Source organism: Elephas maximus, chromosome 10, assembly GCF_024166365.1.
Source record: "Elephas maximus indicus isolate mEleMax1 chromosome 10, mEleMax1 primary haplotype, whole genome shotgun sequence".
Lineage (NCBI taxonomy): Eukaryota > Metazoa > Chordata > Mammalia > Proboscidea > Elephantidae > Elephas > Elephas maximus.
The window spans coordinates 118,028,899-118,049,663 of record NC_064828.1 but is presented as its reverse complement, the minus strand read 5'-3'; the positions used below and the strand labels follow the sequence as shown (position 1 = coordinate 118,049,663).

The 20,765-nt window shown below is 42.1% G+C and overlaps 1 protein-coding gene across 4 annotated transcripts in view; it reads left to right on the top strand.

The window, feature by feature from the left end:
* The window catches only part of PPP1R13B (protein phosphatase 1 regulatory subunit 13B), a 71,132-nt gene that overhangs the window by 25,799 nt on the left and 24,568 nt on the right, over window positions 1-20,765 (top strand). For all 4 annotated transcript variants that reach the window (XM_049898563.1, XM_049898565.1, XM_049898562.1 and 1 more), the window contains exon 3: window positions 5,533-5,609. In XM_049898563.1, the coding sequence (XP_049754520.1) occupies window positions 5,533-5,609 (77 nt within the window). The remainder of the gene's footprint in view (window positions 1-5,532; window positions 5,610-20,765) is intronic.

Sequence of the window (20,765 nt, the reverse complement as noted above, 5' to 3'; positions counted from 1 at the left end):
TTAAAAAAGTGACATAGGTGGAGGTCTAAAACATTTACAGGATTCGTGTGCTGAAAACTGCACAATGATGGTGAAAGATATCAATGATCTAAATAAATGGAAAGACATATTGTGTTCATGGATTGGAAGACTCAACATAGTAAAGATGTCAGTTTTCCCCACGTTAATATGCAGGTTATGTAAAATTCCTATCAAAATCCCATTGAGATTTTTTATAGGCATAGTCAAGATTATTCTAAAGTTTATATGGAAAGGCAATGGAACTTCAACAACTAAAACAGCTTCGAAAAAGAAGAGTGAAATGTGAGGAATCAGTCTACCCAGTTTCACAACTTGTTAGGTAGCTACTGTGATCAGCATGTGTGGTGTCAGCAGAGATCTGTGCAACAGACCGAGAACTCAGAAGTAGACCCATGCAAATAGGCCCGCTTTTTCTTGACTGAAATGCAAAAGCAACTTAGTGGAGGAAAGCTAGCCTTTAAACAAGTGTCGCACGAGCACTGGGGCATTCGTGGGCAAGAAGAAACCTTGACCTGAGTCTCACACCTTACACAGAAATTAGAAGGGATCGTGGCTCTAAATGTAAAACTATAAAACTTTTAGAAGAAAACAGGAAAAAAATCTTTGGAACCCAGAACTAGATGAGGAATTCTCAGGCTTGACACCAAAAACACAATGTATAAAATGGAAAATTGATAAATTGAAACTTCATCAAAATTCAGAACTTTGCTCTGTGAAAGATCCTTTTAAAAGGATGAAAAGCCAAGCTGCAGAGTGGGAGAAAATATTTGCAAACTACATGTCTGACAAAGGACTAGTATTTAGAATATATAAAGAACTCTCAAAACTCAATAGTGAAAGGGGAAACATTCCAATTAGAACATGGCCAAAAGGTAATGAAGAGACACTTCACTGAAGAGGATATACAGATAACAAATAAGCACGTGAAAAGATGCTCAGTCTCATTATCCTTTAGGGAAATGCAAAAAAACTATAGTGAGCTGTCACCAGATACCTGTCAGAAGGTTGAAAAGAAAAAATAGTGACAAGAGCAAATTCTGGTAAGGATGTAGAGAAAGTAGATAACTTATACACTGGTGGTGGGAATCTAAAATGGTACAGCCACTCTGGAAAACAATTAGACAGTTTCTTAAAAAACTAAACGTGACTATCGTCGTTAGGTGCCATCAAGTTGGTTCCGACTCATAGCGACTCTGCGCACAACAGAACGAAACATTGCCTGGTCCTGCGCCATCCTTACAATTGTTATGCTTGAGCTCATTGTTGCAGCCACTGTGTCAATCCACCTCTTTGAGGGTCTTCTTCTTTCCCGCTGACCTTGTACTCTCCCAAGCGTGATGTCCTTCTGCAGGGACTGATCCCTCCTGACAACATGTCCAAAGTATGTAAGATGCAGTCTCGCCATTCTTGCTTCTAAGGAGCGTTCTGGTTGTACTTCTAAGACAGATTTGTTCGTTCTTTTGGCAGTCCATGGTATATGCAATATTCTTCGTCGACACCACAATTCAAAGGCATCAGTTCTTCTTCGGTCTTCCTTATTCATTGTCTAGCTTTCACATGCATATGATGCGATTGAAAATATCATGGCTTGGGTCAGGCACACCTTACTCTTCAAGGTGACGTCTTTGCTCTTCAACACTTTAAAAAGGTCCTTTGCAGCAGATTTACCCAATGCAATGCATCTTTCGATTTCTTAACTGCTGCTTCCATGGCTGTTGATTGTGGACCCAAGTAAAATGAAATCCTTGACAACTTCAATCTTTTTTCCGTTTATCATGATGTTGCCCATTGGTCCAGTTGTGAGGCTTTTTGTTTTCTTTATGTTGAGGTGCAATCCATACTGAAGGCTACAGTCTTCATACAACTTCATATGACTATCATACGACCCAGCAATTGCACTTCTGGGCATTTACCCTGGAGAAATCAAGACTTAGGTTCATTCACACAACAACTGGTACAGAAATGTTTATAGCAGCTTTATTTGTAATAGCCCAAAATTGGAAACAACCAGGTGTCCTTCAACAAGTGAATGGTTAAACTGTGGTACACCCGTACCATGGATACTCCTTAGCAACAAAAAAGAACAAACTATGGATACAACCAACAGCCTGGGTGAATCTCCAAAGAATTAGGCTGAGTGGAAAAAGACAATCCCAAAAGATTATATATGTATGACCCCATTTATGTAACATTCTTGAAATGACAAAATCATAGAAACAGAGGACAGATGAGTGATTGCCAGGGATTAAGGATGAGGTGAGAGTGAGAGGGAAGTGGGAGTGGCTATAAAAGAGTAACATGAGGGGTCCTTTGGTGATGGAATGGTCTGTGTCTTGACTGGATTAATGTCACTATCCTGGTTGTGATGTGCACTATTGTTTTGTAAGATGTTACCAAGGGAAGCTGGGTAAAAGGTATACCAGTCTCTCTGTATTATTTCTTAAACTGCATATGAATCTACATTTATTTCAAAATAAAAAGTTTAAATAAAAAGAACATTTTAAACACACACACACATAAACCCAGGAGATGCCTACATTGAGACACAGCAATGGTTTCATTCAGTCTCATACTAAATAAAGGGAGATGAATAGTTGGCGGTTTCTCCACCACTGGCTTCAAGACAGTAGAAGAAATGATTGAGAGTCTGGAAGGGTACCATGTTACAGAGACGTGGCTTTGGTTTTCCTCCTCTGCCCCAGCTTCCCCCAGGTCTCTTGAATCATTTGATTTCTTCTTCCTACTAATGGGATGAGCAGAATTATAGGATGCCTCAAAGTGAGGCTTACATAGTGGGGCAAATCCGAGTTTTGGTTAAGTTGCAGCCATTTCACAGTGAGCCTTTTCATGCAAAAGCCCCACATTATCAGGTGACAGACAGAAGGAACTTTGTCATCTTCACATAAAACCAAATTCTGTATATGAAATTCTCTTTTCTTTGGCAGTTTCAGTCTAAGCTAGGCCCAACGCAAGTAAAGATAAGATGCCCATAATAAAAATGTCAGGGTGTGTGAGTGTGTGTGTAATTCTTGCTAACAGAAAACTACTTTAGATTTTATGAAATGACTATTACAAGTTTTATGATTGTGTTTAATTGTATCCCAGGTCACCCCACATTTGTTTAAGACAGTGTTTTATAGCTTCCCCCCTACTATTGCCCCATTAAGGAGCTTTTTTTCTCACACATTTTATTCCTCATTGCCCCTGTCAGACATAATGTATATCTGTTTATATATTATATGTATTTTTACTTTATACATAAAAAGACTAAAAAAATTTACCGCCCCCCCTTGAGGGGTGATATCACCCTCTTTGAGAATGCATGGCTTAAGATGAAGTAATGTTTCCACAATATAGTTTTTCTTCAGAAATTTCAAAGTAATAGGAAAGAAATGGAAGAAAAAGAATTTTTTTTTAACACTGAGTTCTTGTGTCCTTGAAGTCATGTATTCCGGATAATAAACCAGGCTCTGAGGTAGATAATTTTCAAAAGAGCATCAAGTAAAAGCTGGGGCAATGGAGTGAGGAAGGAGCAGGCCTACGGCACACCAAAGACATTGATTTATAGTCCTTCAGATTTGCCTGCTACAATATTGTGCGTGTCACTTTATGCTGTGCAAAAAACACAACAGGACATACCGATCATTTTTCCAGTTTAAAGTTGGAGGCTGTACCTTTAAACATTCAGTTGTTACGGAAGAAAGGAGAGTTCATAAGACTGCCCGTGTGAGATGGTGTCCCATCTTAATTTTTTAGTGAACATTAATTTCTTGTATCAGTTTTTTTTTTCATTACTTGGTAATAAGTTCTGTTTTAGTCTCTTCTGAAATGTAAAGGGTTTTTGGTATGTCAGTTTTAAGATTCTGAAACAGAATGTGAAAAGAAAAGATTTCATTTAAACAACTTAATGAAAGATTAATTGTAATACAGTTTTTCAACTCTACTTTTCTTTTTTTCAAGGTAGACATTTTCATTACAAACGGGAGAAATTGTAGGGAAAGAAGAGATAACAAGGCACCAAGCAAGTCCAAAACCCAGCAGAACACATTATGTTAGGTCCCAAGGCTTGAAAATAACCCTCTGTTCCTTGGGATCATCTGGGCAAGAGCCCCACCCTTCAGACTCTGGGTGTTACCCATGCTGTGTGGATTCTGGGTGGAGGCCCCTTGGCCCTGGGATTTAGCCCCATCTTCCGGGCTCACTGGAATGGCAAAACTGCTCTCATGATTTTGGGTGGCCCTATCTGAGTGGCGACTCCACCCCCTAAGCCCTAGCATGTTCCATTCCCTCGGCCCTTGGACACGGAAGCCTCACCCCCTCAGCTTTGGGCAGTGGCCTCATCCTCTTGGCCCTCCTGAATGGCAGCCCCACACTCTGAAACCAAGTTGGTGGAGATCTGACTCTTTGAATCCTAAGAAGCCCTGGCTCCACCTTTGAAACCTAGAAAGCTTTAGCTCCACCCTTTGAAAGCTAGACATCCCTGCTTCCCATACTGCTTCCAGTAGTTCTGCTGATCTCTCAACTGCTGTGGGGAATTTCACTTCTTTATTTATTTAATTATTGTGCTTTAAGTGAAAGTTTACAGCTCAAGTTAGTGTCTCATACAAAAATCTATACACACATTGTTATGTGACCCTAGTTAATCTCTCTGTAATGTGACAGCACACTCCTTTCCACTCTGGATTTCCCGTGTTCATCAGTTAGCTCTGTCCCTTTCTGCCTTTTCATCTCACCTCCAGTCAAGAGCTGCCCATTTAGTCTCATGTATCTACTTGAACGAAGAAGCACACTCTTCACGAGTATCATTTTATATCTTACAGTCCAGTCTAATCCTTGTCTGAAAAGTTGGCTTTGGAAATGGTTTTAGTTTTGGGCTAACAGAGAGTCCAAGGGCCATGTCTTCTGGGGTTCCTCCAGTCTCAGACCATTAAGTCTGCCCTTTTTACGCGCATTTGAGTTCTGCACCCCACTTTCCTCCTGCTCCTTCGGGGACTCTCTGCTCTGTCAGGGCAGTCATTGGTGGTAGCCAGGCACCATCTAGTTCTTCCGGTCTCAGGCTGATGGAGTCTCTGGTTTATGTGGCCCTTTCTGTCTCTTGGGCTTATATTTTCCTTGTGTCTTTGGTGTTCTTCATTTTCCTTTGCTCCAGGTGGGTTGGGACCAATTGATGCATCTTACATGGCCGATCACTAGTTTTTAAGATCGCAGACACCACTCACCACAGTGGGATGCAGAAGATTTTCTTAATAAACTTTGTTATGCCAGTTGACCTAGAAGTCCCCTGAAACCATGGTCCCCAGACCCCTGTCCCTGATACTCTGTCCCTCAAATTGTTTGGTTGTATTCAGGAAACCTACTAGCTTTTGGTTAAGTCCATCAGCTGTACTAACTCTTGACTGCTTACAGCCTGGTGTTCTACACTTGTGGTCAATAAACATATGAATAAATGAGGGACTGGGAGAATATCACTTTTCTAGTACATCTTTTAATAAGTTTGATACTTTTATTTAGGTGGCCGTCAGACCCAAGAGCAGAGAACTCAGAGAAATGTAGTAAATGTACCTGGAGAAAAACGCACTGAAAATGGGGTGAGTAATAGTGAATTCAATTGAAGCTTTTAAATTGCATTTTACATGTACTATTTTTTTGTTGTTTTAATCAGTTTGGGTTATCGTTTATTTTTAAATAATTATTTTTGGGCCTAAAAATGGCATTTCTGTTGCATATGTGGAAGCATTTTATGACCTTAAAGAGACAGAGTCATGGGTGGTTTCACCAGTCCACACCTGTGGTCTGTGCTGTGGAGAGAGCCTCAGTTGGGCCTCCAGGTCTGCCTTTCAGTGTGATGCCCACTGCATGTCCTGGAGCAGGTGGCCCTGTGTCTCTGGGCACGTGGCAGTGGCACTTCCCTGTGGCTGCGGACGAGTCAGTCTCTAGACGAAGAGTTGAGCAGCCAAACTTCCTTTGCACCTTTAACTGCTGACGTCTTGATCCTTCTGCCAGGTTTTGAAAGATGAACAGTGAATTAAAGTCTTCTTGACAGTTGACTACAGGAGAAATAACATTCTTTATCACTGTTGTGTAGAGAGTTGGAGACTAGGCTAAAGGTTGATTATAGGTGAGGAAGTGTGTCAAAGTAGAGGGGCTGTTTGTCAGAAATGCTGGTGTGTTTTAAAAGAATGAGCAATTAGAGAAATTCTCACCATGGTCTTTTCTGGAAGTTTTAGTAATAACTTTTCCAAATAATTTTAAGACTGGAGAATTAGTTGGTTTCTTTTTCTGTTTCTGCCACTAACTAGGTATGTAAACTTGGGCAAGTTATCTATCTAGCACGGTGCTTGGCCCATTGATGTACTGGTAAAGAACAAGAGCCTGGAGTATGAAGGACCCATATCCAGACAGTAGCTTCAGACCTTTTTATTGAGCTGAATTTGAGCAGTTACTCCTCCTCTCTGCTTCCCAACTTTTTTTTATTATTGAATTGCTGTTCTAGTTACCTTATTGGCTGTCCTTGTGACTTTAAATGATAAATCTGTATTTTTTTGTACTATCAACTTTCAACAGCATCTCTGGACTTCCCCCTTTATCAGGTGAGGAATTTAGTCTCCCTACCCTTTTTCCATCTCCCCTTCCTTCCTTCTACCTTCCACCTCCTTCAGCTATTTAAAAGAAAAAAAAAAAAGAAACCAAACCAGCCGCTGTCAAGTTGATTCCAACTCAGGGAAACCCCATGTGCTTCAGAGTAGAATTGCACTGCATAGAGTTTTCAATGGCATTGATCTTTGGGAAGGAGATTGCCAGGCCTTTCTTCCAAGGTACCTCTGGGTGGATTTGAATCACCAGCCTTTCACTTAGTAGCCAAACACTTAACTGTTTGTGCCACACAAGGACTTCCCTTCAGCTATATCATAGTTTAATGTTGTCAAGGTTGATAACATTTGTGTTCTGTTATTTTGGACTATAATTAAAGTTTTTATGCATTGTCCGTAGATTGGTTACAAAGTTGAGAACAATAGTGTTTAATATTTTAGATTATGCAGATATTATCCACTGCAGAGGCAAGTGGCGAATTAGGATAATATTTTCTTCTCATTCCAGTGTCATAATCTTTGTGCCACTCAGGGAGAAATATTCCCAATGTCAAGAGTATGGATTTGCCTTCCTTATACTCCAGTTTCTAAAAATCATTCCACAAATCCTCTTCTCATTCCTTCTTTCTGTCATATTTACCCACTCCAAATCTGAAGCCCTGTGGGATTCTGCTAGGCAAATCTGCTTCAGCAGGTCTAAAGAAGTAGAGGCACAGACCCCATTGGTAGAAAGGTTACTTCAGTAGGTCTAGAATGAGGCCTGGAAGGCTCCGCAGACCAGGTCGGGAGCCTCCAGTTGAGGTGATCACTGTGCTCGTCACACACTATAGTAAGCATTCAGAACTTACTTATCCAGCAGAATTTTGAAGATCTGTTTTGAGTTCTAAGATTCACCATGACCTAAGCTTCAGGGAAGGTGAAGTAAATATGTTGAGTAGACTGTGTGTTGAGGTGGAGTGTGTGTGTATGTTAATGGAGGAAGGGGCTCAGAAAGGATTCCCATGGTGTAATAAAGTGGATATACTAGTTTTGATGTGGTGGGTCTGTAATCTTTTCTTCCCTAATGAAGTTGTTTCTTGTTAACATAGACAGTGTATACGTTTCAAGATCAACAAACCTGAGACAAAAATAAAGAATGTGTTTGTAGCTTTTATATGAGCTTATAATGGGTTATAATTAGAGGAAGGTATAATTAGAATAATTATAGGAAGATATAATTGCTGATGTCAGATGGATCATGGCTGAAAGCAGAGAATACCAGAAAGATGTTTACGTGTGTTTTATGACTATGCAAAGGCATTCGACTCTGTGGATCATAACAAATTCCGGATAACATTGCGGAGAATGGGAATTCCAGAACACTTAATTGTGCTCATGAGGAACCTGTACGTAGACCAAGAGGCAGTTGTTCGAACAGAACAAGGAGATATTATTACATAGTTTAAAATTAGGAAAAGTTTTCATCAGTGTTGCTTTCTGTCACCATACTTACGCAGTCTGTATGCTGAGCAAATAATCTGAGAAGCTGGACTCTATGAGGAAGAACGCAGCATCAGCACTGGAGGAAGACTCATTAACAACCTGCAATATGCAGATGACACAACCCTGCTTGATGAAAGCCAAGAGGACTTGAAGCGCTTACTGATGGAAATCAAAGACTACAGCCTTAAGTATGAATTACACCTCAACAGAAAAAAAAAAAAAATCCTTATAACTCGGTCAATAAGCAACATCGTGAAAAACAGAGGAAATTTTGAAGTTGTTAAGGATTTTATTTTACTTGGGTCTACAATCAACACCCGTGGAAGCAGCAGTCAGGAAATCAAATGACGCATTGCGGTGGGCAAATCTACTGCAAAAGACCTCTTTAAAGTGTTAAAAAGCAAAGATGTTACTTTGAGGACTAAGGTGCACCTGACCCAAGTCATGATATTTGCAATCACCTCATATGCATGCGAAAGCTGAACAATGAATAAGACCAAAGAAGAATTGATGCTTTTGAATTATGGTGTTGGTGAAGAATACTGAATATACCATGGACTGCCAGAAGAACAAACAAATCTGCCTTGGAACAAGTACAGCCAGATGTCTGGGGTCTTAAAAGCTTGCGAGCGGCCATCTAAGATGCATCAGTTGATCCCAACCCACCTGGAGCAAAGGAGAATGAACACCAAGGACACAAGGAAAATATTGGCCCAAGAGACAAGAAGGCCACATAAACCAGAGACTTCATAACCTAGACCAGAAGAACTAGATTGTGCCTGGCTACCACCAATGACTGCCTTGACAGGGAACACAATGGAGAGTCCCTGATGGAGCAGGTGAAAAGTGGGGTGCAGAACTCAAATTCACATAAAAAGACCAGACTTAATGGTCTGACTGAGACTAGAGGAATCCTAGAAGGCATGGCCCCCAGACGCTGTTAACCAAGAACTAAAACTATTCCCAAAGCTAACTCCTCATACAAAGATTAGACTGGACTATAAAACATAAAATAATACTAGCAAATAATGTGCATAGTTCAAGTAGGTACACAAGACTACATGGGCAGCTCCTGTCCGGAGATGGGACGGGTAGGCAGAAAGGGATAGGAACTGGTTGAATGGACGTGGGAAACGCAGTGTGGAAAGAGGGGGTGTACTGTTACATTATAGGGATTACAACTAGGGTCATATAACAATATGTGTATGAATTATTGTATGAAAAATTAACTTGAGCTGTAAACTTTCACCTAAAGCACAGTTAAAAAAGAAAAGAAAAAAAAAACAGCCAGAATGCTCCTTGAAAGTGAGGATGGCGAGACTTCATCTCACATACTTTGGACATTTTATCAGGAGGGATCAGTCCCTGGAGAAGGACATCATACTTGGTGAAGTAGAGGGTCAGTGAAAAAGAGGAAGACCATCAACAGGGCAGATTGACACGGTGGCTGCAACAATGGGCTCAAACGTAGCAATGATTGTGAGGATGGCCCAGGGCTGGGCAGTGTTTCATTCTGTTGCATATAAGGTCTCTATGAGTCGGAACTGACTTAAGAACAGCACCTGACAACAACAACAACATAATGAGTCTAGAGGTATATGTAACTTTGTGCTAGAAGCATTGCATCAAAGATGTTACTGTGTTTTATGGCATACATACCTGCCTTTCAAGTCTAATAATACATTATCTCTGTAAAGCACTTTATTGTCTACAAAGCACTTTTACATGCATTTTTAAAGTTAATAAGATGTTAAAAACATCTTACCCCAAAAATGTTTTGGCGTATACCGGGGCTGTAGATTAATGGCCATGCTGAGCCTTGTGGGCTACAGCAGCTAGGAATAGACGAGGCAGCACTTGTGAGAGAAGGAGGTAGTGTGGGTTGGAAGAGAAAGGCAGGATACCGACTACTGTGATTCATGCATTTTAGCAGCTGCTGAGGTAGGAGGCTGGGGAAATTCTGCTCTCTGAAAGTTGCAGGTCAGCAAGTCAGGTTAATCCACGTGCTGGTTTGACTTTATGCTATGAAAACAAATTGATTTATTCTTGTAGTATACACCTATGCTGGGGGTCCCCAAGACCACCCTAAGGTCAGTCATTGGCTGGGAGGACTCACAGGACTCGCCATATAGTTGCACTCAAAGCTACAATTTATTACAGAGAAAGGACTCAAAGCAAAATTAGCAGAGGGAAAAGGCGCACGGGGCAAAGTCTGGAGGAAACGAGGCGCAAGCTTCCGGAGTCTTCTCCTGGTGGAGTCACACAGGGCAGGCTTACTTCCTCCAGCAACGAGTTCTGACACACCTGTGAAACGTTCTCTGCCAGGGAAGCTTTTAGAGACTCAGCGCCCAGGGGTTTATTGGGGGCTGGACATGTGGGCACCTCTACCTAGCAACTCCCAAAACTCCAGAGTCCCAGGAGGAGAACAGGAGTTCGGCATAAACCACATTGTCTGCACAGTTTAGGCACAGGGAGTCACTCTAATCAGTTAGAGAGCAGTGGGAACCTTTCCAAAATCTGAGTTCCCAGACAGCAGCCAAGGGCCTCCTGTGCAGGCAGGCCTTTCTAAGGTGAGCTGTCAGACATGGTGGGAACTCTCCTCTGTATGGCGCCATTCCACTCGGCTCCTGGAAGCATTTTTTCCTGTTTTCTCAGCCAACCAAGGCTTCCAATCTGAGTCCATTTCTGCTTTACTCCTGAACGTCCAGTAAGTTGCCAGGGCCTATTGACCCTGCCCCATATGTTTTCTTTTACGAGTTTTATAGTTTTAGCTCTTACATTTAGGCCTGTGATCCATTTCGTGTTCATTTTTGTGTACGGTATGAGGTAGGGGTCCAAATTCGTTCTTTGGTATGTGAGTATCCGTTTGTCCCCGCACTGTTTGTTGGAAAGACTTTTCTTCCCCCTGCTGAATTATCTTGGCACCTCTGTGGGAAATCAGTTGGTCGTAAATGTCAGGGTACATTTCTGGAAGTGTTTGTCATTAATATGGTCCCTCAGTACCTCTTTTCCGTATGGTACCCAGGACTCAATTCGTAGCACCTCCCAGGCCAGATCACATTCCATTTGTCTAGAGGATAAACTTCTAGACCTGTGCCAGGGTAGGAGAGAGGCCATCACCCGGTGGGGTGGAGTTGCGGAGGAGGTGGAGAGACTGACCTGCTTCACTCAGTCTGCCTTTTTTAGGTGCCCCACATTTCGTTCCCCTCTCCAGAGGTACCTGGTGCTGTCCCTTCTGGGCTTTTGAGGATGCTGTGGCGCAGCTGGGTTGTTCATCAGCTTTCACCTCTTCTGGTTTGAGGTTTGTCTCAGATTTACTGGAGTTACGTCTCACCCACCGTCTTTTCAGCTTCTAGTAATTTGTTTGTATTGTCCTGTTAGTCCTGTTTATGTGGTTTTGTATTATTTAATGTTGGAAAAAAAAAAAAGTACCCCTTTCCTGTCATTTAGTGGCGTGTTAGGACTGAATGAAATTAGGATTGAACGAGCCTCTGTTTTTAGCAGGACTAGGTGTGGATTTCTTTTAATTTCTTCTGTTGGGATTTGTTGAATTTCCTGGATCCGAGGATTAGCATGCATTTTAGGGTTCAGTAGAGAAATAGAACCAGTAAGTTGTGTGTGTGTGTATGTGTGTCCATACATACAAAGACACAAAGAGAGACATTTATTCTGAGGAATTGGCTCATGTAAGTAAGTGTGTGTCTAGCAAGTCCAAAATGCTGGAGATTACAGCAGTCTTGTGTCCCAAAATCGGTAGGTCAGGCAGTGAGGGAGAGAGAGGAATTCTGGCAAGATGTCTGTTGGTAGTCTGGAGGCAGAATACTCCCTCGGCGAACCTCCGTTTTTGCTCTTAGACCGAGTGGATGAGGCCCACCCACGTTACGGAGGGTAACCTGCTTTACTTAAGGCCACGCCTAGGCTGGTGCTGTAGCTACTGTGTCAGTCCATCTCACTGAGGGTCTCCCTCGTTTTTGTCGACTCTATACTTTACCAAACATGATGTCACTAAATTGGGCAATGTCTGTTGTACATAGGGTTTTCACTGGCTGACTTTCAGAGGAATACTTCAGATGTTATATGTCAATTGTACCGCAATAAAACTGTTTAAAAATTTCATTAAGATTTTCAATTCTAGAAGTTTTCGTTGTTCTTTACCAAATCTTCTTCGTTTTTCCTTGCCTGTATTTCAAGTTTCTCTTAACTCTTTAAACACATTAAACATAGTTATTTTATATTTTGCAACTAGTAATTCCAATACCTGCAGTCTCTGTGACCCCAGGTTTTTTATTTTGATTTTACCTTGAATTTGACCTGTAGGCATTCTTTGAGGCACACTGAAGGTGGGATCCTCCTGAGAAGTTTGTGTTTGCTGCAGTGAGATAGGCCCAGCCTGGGTGCTCTTGTAGGTCACCCTGCTGGCATGAGGGCTGTCAAGCGGGTACAGATGCGTAGGGGAGGGTGCCCCTGCTCCCCAAAGAGTGGTGATAGAGAGCGGCATTCTCCCTCCTGTCCCCTCCCACACGGTGGGTGTATTTCTCATTCACCCTCACGTGGAGGTCATGGCTCACTGGGGTTCTGGGTGTAGGCAGGCTTCTCCTGTTGGACTCTCTGGTTTGGTCTGGTCCTGGCCTGTGTGTCGTCATGCCCGCTGGCGGAGGACAGGTCTCCAGGGTGGGGCAGATACCTGCAGGGCTACGGGAGGCTGTTCAGCTGTGTCCTTACTAGTTGCTGTTGAGTTGACTGCGATTCATGGCGACCGCGTGTGCGCAGAGTAGAACTGCGCCGTAGGATTTTCAAGGCTGTGACCTTGTGTAAGCAGATGACCAGGCCTTTCTTCGAGGGCATCTCTGGGTGGGTTTGATTACCAGCCTTTTGGCTAGTAGTTGAGCACTTTATGGGCCAGGGTTTCGGCTTTTTGTTTTTTGGCCCCAGTAGCTTCTTTACTGCATGTCACCTCAGTAATGCTTTTAGAAATGTTTTCTGTTTTACCTAGCCTTTTAGGTGTTGTCACTGGGAACGTGGATCAGGGTGTCTGTGGACATACTGCTGAAAACAGAACAGCTCCCCTGGTGCTTGGCCTGTAGTTCTCCTGCGGCATTTAGTGCCTTTTCTCTTCTTGGTGGTGGTGTACTTTGGTAGCCCTTACTTTCCTGCCGGAAACCCTGGTGGTGTAGTGGTTAAGAGCTACGGCTGCTAACTAAGAGGTCAGCAGTTCAAATCCACCAGGTGCTCCTTGGAAACCCTATGGGGCAGCTCTGCCCTGTCCTAGAGGGCTGCTGTAGTTGGAATCCACCCAATGGCAACAGGTTTGGTTTGTTTTTTGGTATTTTCCTGCTGAACTGTCTAGGCCTAATAGTTCCCAGCATCTTGCCTTGCATATAAATGTGTGTTGAATTGAAATGGGTGAATTTTAATTATAAAAATAATTCAAATTTAGAAAATAAAATAGTACAATGTAGTATTATTGCATGTGGGGGAAAGCTGGTATAAATTTTAGATATCTAATTGGTTCTTACTAATTTATGAGATTTTTTACTTGTTAGAATATGAATGATTCTGATTGCAGAGTATATAGCATACAGTGAGATGTTAGAGAGGCTCGTTTTTATTTAAGATTTTATGTGATAAAAATAAGCATAATTGTTTGTAATGAGTCTTTATATCATAATTGCCTACTTTTTTTGTTTGCTAAATAGACAAGTAAAATACTTTCAAACCTGAAAATGTATAACCTTGGATAGGAAAAAAGAGGAACGATATAATGTTCCAGAATATTAAATGAGCAGAAATAGGTTTTGTTCTAATTATTTTGTCAGAGCTTTGTTTTAGGGACGTTTGTCATTTTTGAAATGATATTATACTTGAAAAAGCAGTTACACTTTTAACAGTTATAATTTTTAAAAATATTGTGTAATGATTAGATTAACCCATTGCCATCAAGTCGATTCTAACTCAAGATAGTATATTAGATATTTGGCCTCATCTTTCTTTATTTCTTACTTTTTCATTGTGAAATATATCATACATACAGAAGACTATATAAAATATGTACAGTTTGGAGAATTCCTGAATGACCACTCATGTAACTACCATACCACCTAGGTTTTGAATTACTTCCTTTATTTTTTTTTAAAGTAATTCTACCCAATTTATTTTAATTTTAGATAGACCAAAGATGTTATAAAAGCAAGATGTTTGGTGGAGGCCACTTGAATTCTCATCTGCAATTCCACAGAGAAGGAAAGGGCATTTCTGGAGATAGGTGTGTAAACAAATAAATCCCAGTACACTGTGAAAAGTGTAGTCAAAGTAGAACAAGGCACCAAAGTACTAGGGTGTGATTTGGTTAACTTCACGGAGGTGGATCTCAGGAAACATTTCCCAGAGGATGGGATCAGAGGTTTCTGCAAAGATAGAGAAGAGGCACGCGACTCTATGGTGGCCGAGAATTGTCAACAGGTTCGTATTACTAAGCATAAAGTGGGGTGGCATAGTGGTGCGTCTCAAGGGGGAAGAAGATTGGAGTATTGGCCAAGCACGAGCCAGATCTTTGTGAAGCTGAGAGCTTAGATTTAACCCTGCAGGATTTTAAGCAAGAAAAGGGCAGGATCCGCTGTGTTTGAGAAAGAGCCCCCTTTGCTCGTGGGTGAGACAACTGTGTGCGAGGCGGGGGTGACAAGCTGGGCGGGGATAAACCTGGATGCAGAGAGCCTGGGAGGCTGTTGCTTTGCCTCACTGTGGACTCATAATACACTTGAATCTCAGAGAGAGACTTATTTCCAAAGAAGATATTTGAAAGTAAAAATTTCAAGGATATGGAGATAGAAGCACAGAAGACATCCAGTTATCTATAAAACACCATTTAGAAGAAATGTTACTTCTTGAAATGATGATAAGTCAGATGCAGGACCCAGAGCGGGAGAGAGCTTTGCCAGAGCGCTCACGTGTACTGGATGCAGGACACACCTTACTTCCCTTACTTGGAAACTTCCTTACTTGAGGAAGGTTATGACTTGAGTAAAGGAGATGACTTGAGTAAGGGCGTGACTTGAGTCAGGCAGTGACTCAAGTCACGCCCTTTAGTAAGGGTGTGACTCAAGATACACCCCGCACTAATGATGCCTCATTAACATATAGAGGTTTAGGATTTATAACACGTAATTGCACAATACCACAAAATGGAGGACAATTACATCAGATCCCAAAATGGAGGACATTTACACAATACTGGGAATTGTGGCCTAGCCAAGCTCTCACATAATCTTAACCATCACAGTGTCCATGAATAGAAGTAGAGAATTTAGGGAGGAGGATCAGGATTGGTAGGAAAGAGGGGAGTTTGGTTTTATACATTCACAATTTGAATTGTTAGCTGGAGATACAAGTGAAAATGTAAATTTGGCCATTGGAAATGTGGGTCTGAAGCTGCTTTGGAGACGGATGGCTGGACTCACAATCATTTAGAGATGGGTGGTGGATGTGTGGACTCACTGATGGGCAAGGTGTGTTCTCCATAGAAACTAAGCAGAAAAAGGAGCAAGCCAGAAAAATGTTGAACGATTGCATGTGTCCATGTCATCTTACTGAAACTGGAAAGCTGGGGAGTTAATTATTTTTTTCAGAATTATGTTGTAATGACATTTTTGTCTATATGCTTTACCACTTTTATAAGCAAAGGTGAAGTTACTGGTTGAGTATTGAAAAATGAGCATATCAGGATTAGCACTGACATCTGAAGTGATCCATTTCCCAGTAGGTGTTTAATTGCTGACAGAATCCACTGGCCTTTTCTCCTGATTGCCAAAGAATGTATGTTAGGCATTGAGGTTATACTGGTTATACTATAGCCTAGCACATTCTTTTGCTTCTTTGGATTATGACAGTGTTGTTTGGAATAACAATTGAGCTCCTGTAAGTAGTGAATAATAGAATGACAGAATTGAAGCATATAGCGCTGTTAATACATGTTTTTACAATAAATGACTGTGCTTGTCTGAAAACATGTCTGCATATTCTTTGACATGCCTCCTTTCGAAAGGTGGAACCTAGGTCCCCTGGCCTTGAATGTGGGCCAGACTTAGTGACCTCTAACAGACAGAATGTGGTGGAAGTGATGTCTTATGTGACTTGAGGCTAGTTCATAAAGAAGATAGCTTCAGCTGCTGTCTCCTGGATTGCTTACTCTGGGGGAAACCAGCCACCGTGTTGGAAGAACGCTCAGGCAGCTCTGTGGAGAGGCCTGGTTGGGGAGGAACTGAGGCCTTCCACCAATAGCCAGCACCTGCGTGCTAGCCATGTGAGTAACCGTCTTAAAAATGCATACTCTAACCCCAGTCAAGCCTTGAGACGGCCACAGCCTGGCTAACATCTGACTCAGCCTCCTGAGAAACTGGAGCTAGAGCCACCCAGACAAGCTGCTCCGAATTCCTGTCCCACAGAGACTGTGAGTGATAATATTTATTGTTTCAGCCACTAAGCTTGGCATGATCTGTTACTCAGCAATAGACAACTAATACATGGCCCATGAAATGAATACAGGTGGACTGTTGATAACAAGTCATTTTCACAACTATGAAAATAGATGAATTGAACAAGGAAGGCATGCTTCTGTGAGTAAAAAACAGCATGGAGTCGTATAGTCCACCTTCTCAGCACGTAAAATGCCATGTCGTGAAAGTTTGCTGTACTTGCCCAAGGAGGAAAGGAAGGCTTCCCAACAGGTACGGTAGGTGGAGGGAGGGATGCCAGGACTCATCCTGTGGAAAGACCGTGAAATGTCAGTTCTTTTGCGTCATCTTTTTCATTGGTTTTCAACTTTTGAGGCAATTGCACTCAAACTGAACTTGAAAAATAGCTACAGGACAGGAAAACACCTTTAGGGTACCAAACACTAAAGAAGAGAGTGCATAAAACAGGCAGAAGTGGCACGTGTGCACCACAGAGCAGAGGGTCGTAGAAGGTGCCCCTCTCCTCTTGGCCGCGTGTCACCCAGAGCAGGGTGTTCTGACCCACCCTCCCGTGATCACAGCTCATGGTTGTTCTGACCCACGCTGACGTGATCACAGCTCACGGTTCTGACCTACTCTCACGTGATCCTAGCTCACGGTTGTTCTGGCCCACGCTGACGTGATTGTAGCCCACGGTTCTGACCCACCCTCACGTGATCACAGCTCACGGTTGTTCTGACCCACCCTCCCGTGATCACAGCTCACGGTTGTTCTGACCCACCCTCCCGTGATCACAGCTCACGGTTGTTCTGGCCCACCCTCACGTGATCACAGCTCACGGTTCTGACCTACCCTCACGTGATCCTAGCTCACGGTTGTTCTGGCCCACCCTCACGTGATCACAGCTCACGGTTGTTCTGACCCACCCTCACGTGATCGTAGCTCACAGTTGGGCCAGAGTCGGTTCTCTGATGGCAGGATGTTCTAACCCACCCTGACGTGATCACAGCTCATGGTTGGACCACAGTCAGCTCTCTGATGAGGAAGGCTTAGGTTGAGTTCATTGGTGAGCGCTTCTTTGAGTGAAACTGTGATGCTGAAAGCAATTTTTAGAGAGTACTTAGTGCGTTTTTGGATGAAAGTCATTATACAAAAAAAAAATCTTTTTAAACTGCAATAATAAAGAGTTAACTGAGCAGAACTGTGCAAAGTAAGTTTGTCATATAACAAACCCTTTTGTTTTCATAGGTAAAGTTGTCTTTGACAGAGTTACTACTTTTTGGCACATATTGGCAAGTGTTTCATTTGTGCATTAGGTGGAATATAAAACCAGCCTTCTTACTAATATTTAGAAAGACTGAAAATCTACAAAGACATATCATTAGTGGCTCAGAGAAAGGAAGACATGTATAAATTGCACAATTGTCTACAATGGTTCGTTTCCAGAAACCTTATTATATGTCTGCAATACCTGGATTACTATATCATAGTTTAAAAATCGTACTTAAAATGTCGCCTGAGGAGACTGGAAACATATTTGGTTAAAGCCATATTACCAACTGGTTTGTGATGAAAAGATTTCAACCTTAATAGAGTGAGTCGTAGTTTGTTAATATCTTTACATTCCCAGTTCTAATAGACAGTTTTTCAAACATACTTTGTTTTGATAGCTGTATGAGTCATGACTCCTACAGGTAATCAGTAGGGATGAAAGATTGGCATGGGAAATAAGCCCCCTTTCTACCCTTTAGCACAGCATATGCCAGCTTATTTGTTGAGAATCTAATCATGGTATATTAGAGGATGATGGCTTGATTATGGACAAATTTATGCTTGCTTTTTTTTTTATATATAACTTATCAAAATACCATTTATGTGGAATCCTTTCTTTGCCAAGGGGTTAACATTTTCTTCAAAAAGGGGATAATTGAAATGTGAACATCGATAACACCAAGTGTTGGCCAGGATGTGGAAGTGTGAGAACTCGCTTCCTTTGCTGGTGGAAGTATAAAGTGGTGCCCCACTTTGGTAAGCAGTTTGGCCGTTTCTGTAAGTTAAACATGCATTTACCACACCACACACCTGTTCCACTCCTGGATGTTGATTATCTGAGAGATGAAAACATTTGCCCAGATAAATGTTGGCAAATGAGCACTCACAGCAGCTTTATTCTTCATAGGCAAAACGTAGAAACAATCCAGATGTCCATCAACGTATGGTCTGTCTGTACAATGAGACACTGCTACTGTGTGCTGTGGAGCCGATTCCAACTCATAGCGACCCTGTAGGACAGAATAGAACTGCCGCGTAGGGTTTCTAAGGCTGTAATCTTTATGGGAATAGATTGCTAGGTCTTCCTCCTGCAGAACTGTTGGGTGGATTTGAACTGCCAGCCTTTCGGTTTGCAGCTCATCACTTAACCACTGGGCTATCGGGCTCCTTAATGAAATACTGTTACTGTTGTTAGGTGCCATTGAGTCAATTCTGACTCATAGTGACCCTGTGTAAAACAGAACAAAACACTGCCCAGTCCTGCACCATGCTCGTAGTCGTTGCTGTGTTTGAGCCCGTTGTTGCGGCCACTGCGTCAGTCCATCTTGTTGAGGGTCTTCCTCTCCTTCACTGACCCTCTACCTTACCAAGTATGATGTCCTTGTCCAGGGACTGGTCCCTCCTGACAACATGTCCTAAGTACATGAGATGAAGTCTCGTCATCCTTGCTTCTATGGAGCACCCTGGCTATATTTCTTCCGAGACAGACTTGTTCATTCTTCTGGCAGTCCATGGTATATTCAGCATTCTTCGCCAACACTGTAATTCAAAGGCATCGATTCTTCTTTGGTCTTCCATATTCATTATCCAGCTTTCACGTGCATATGAGGTAATTGAAAATGCCATGGCTTAGGTTAGGCAAAACTTAGTCCTCAAAGTGACATCTTTGCTTTGTAACACTTTAAAGATGTCTTTTGCAGCAGATTTGCCCAATGCAATATGTTGTTTGATTTCTTGACTGCTGCCTCCATGGGTGTTGATTATGGATCCAAGTAAAATGAAATCCTTGACAGCTTCAGTATTTTCTCCGTTTATCATGATGTTGCTCATTGGTCCAGCTGTGAGGACTTTTGTCTTCTTTATGCTGAGGTGTAATCCATACTGAAGGCTGTGGTCTTTGATCTTCATCAGTAAGTGCTTCAAGTCCTCTTCACTTTCAGCAGGCAAGGTTGTGTCGTCTGCTTATTGCACATTGTTAGTGAGCCTTCCTCCAATCCTGACGCCATGTTCTTCTTCACATAGTCCAGCTTCTCAGATTAATTACTCAGCGTGGTGGAAGGCTACAACCCTGATGCGCACCTTTCCTGATTTTAAACCATGCAGTATCCCCTTGTTCTGTAAGAACGACTGCGTCTTGGCCTATGTACGGGTTCTGCATGAACACAATTAAGTGTTAATTTGCAATGTTATTCATAATTTTTTGTACTGCTCAGCAATAAGATACTATTAAGCAGTGAAAAGGAACAAATAACTGGCATATGCAACACCATGAGTGACTCTCAGGACCGTTGTGGTGGACGATGAAGCCAGGTGCTTCTTCCCATTTAGGGTCCATCCATGTGAAATTCTAGAACAAACACAACTCATCTCTCATGCAAAAAATACGTATATACACACACACACAGATACACACACACACGTAAACATACAGATTTCTAGTTGTCTGGGGATCGATGTTAGGGAACTCCAAAGGCTGATGGAAATGCTCTGTGTCTTGATTGGATGGTGGCTACACCAGGAATTGCGGATGTCAACGTTCATTCAACAGTACACTTCAAACGGGTGCATTTTATCGTATATAAATTGTGCTTCAATAAAGTTGATTTGAAAAGTAAACAATTTTACGATGTATTCTTCACTGACCTGTTGCCATCCCATGTTGTTGGCTTCTCACCAGTGTGATGGTTTGAAGTTCTGTATCTGAAGTGAACTAGAATATGTGTTCACCACTCTTTCTAAAGTTGCCAGTCGTAGATTGAGGACTGTAAGAAAATCAGAAAACCGCCTTTTAATTTTATTACTGTGAGTGTTGAGGTGACGTTTTACTTGGAACTTCCATAAAGTCGGGCACTGCATTGCACAAAGGCCTGGCTTCCTGTTCGGACTGATGGTCTGATGTTAGGCCTGTGTTCCCCCTGATGAGCGCCCGGGGTCACTGAGACGCCCTGCTTTT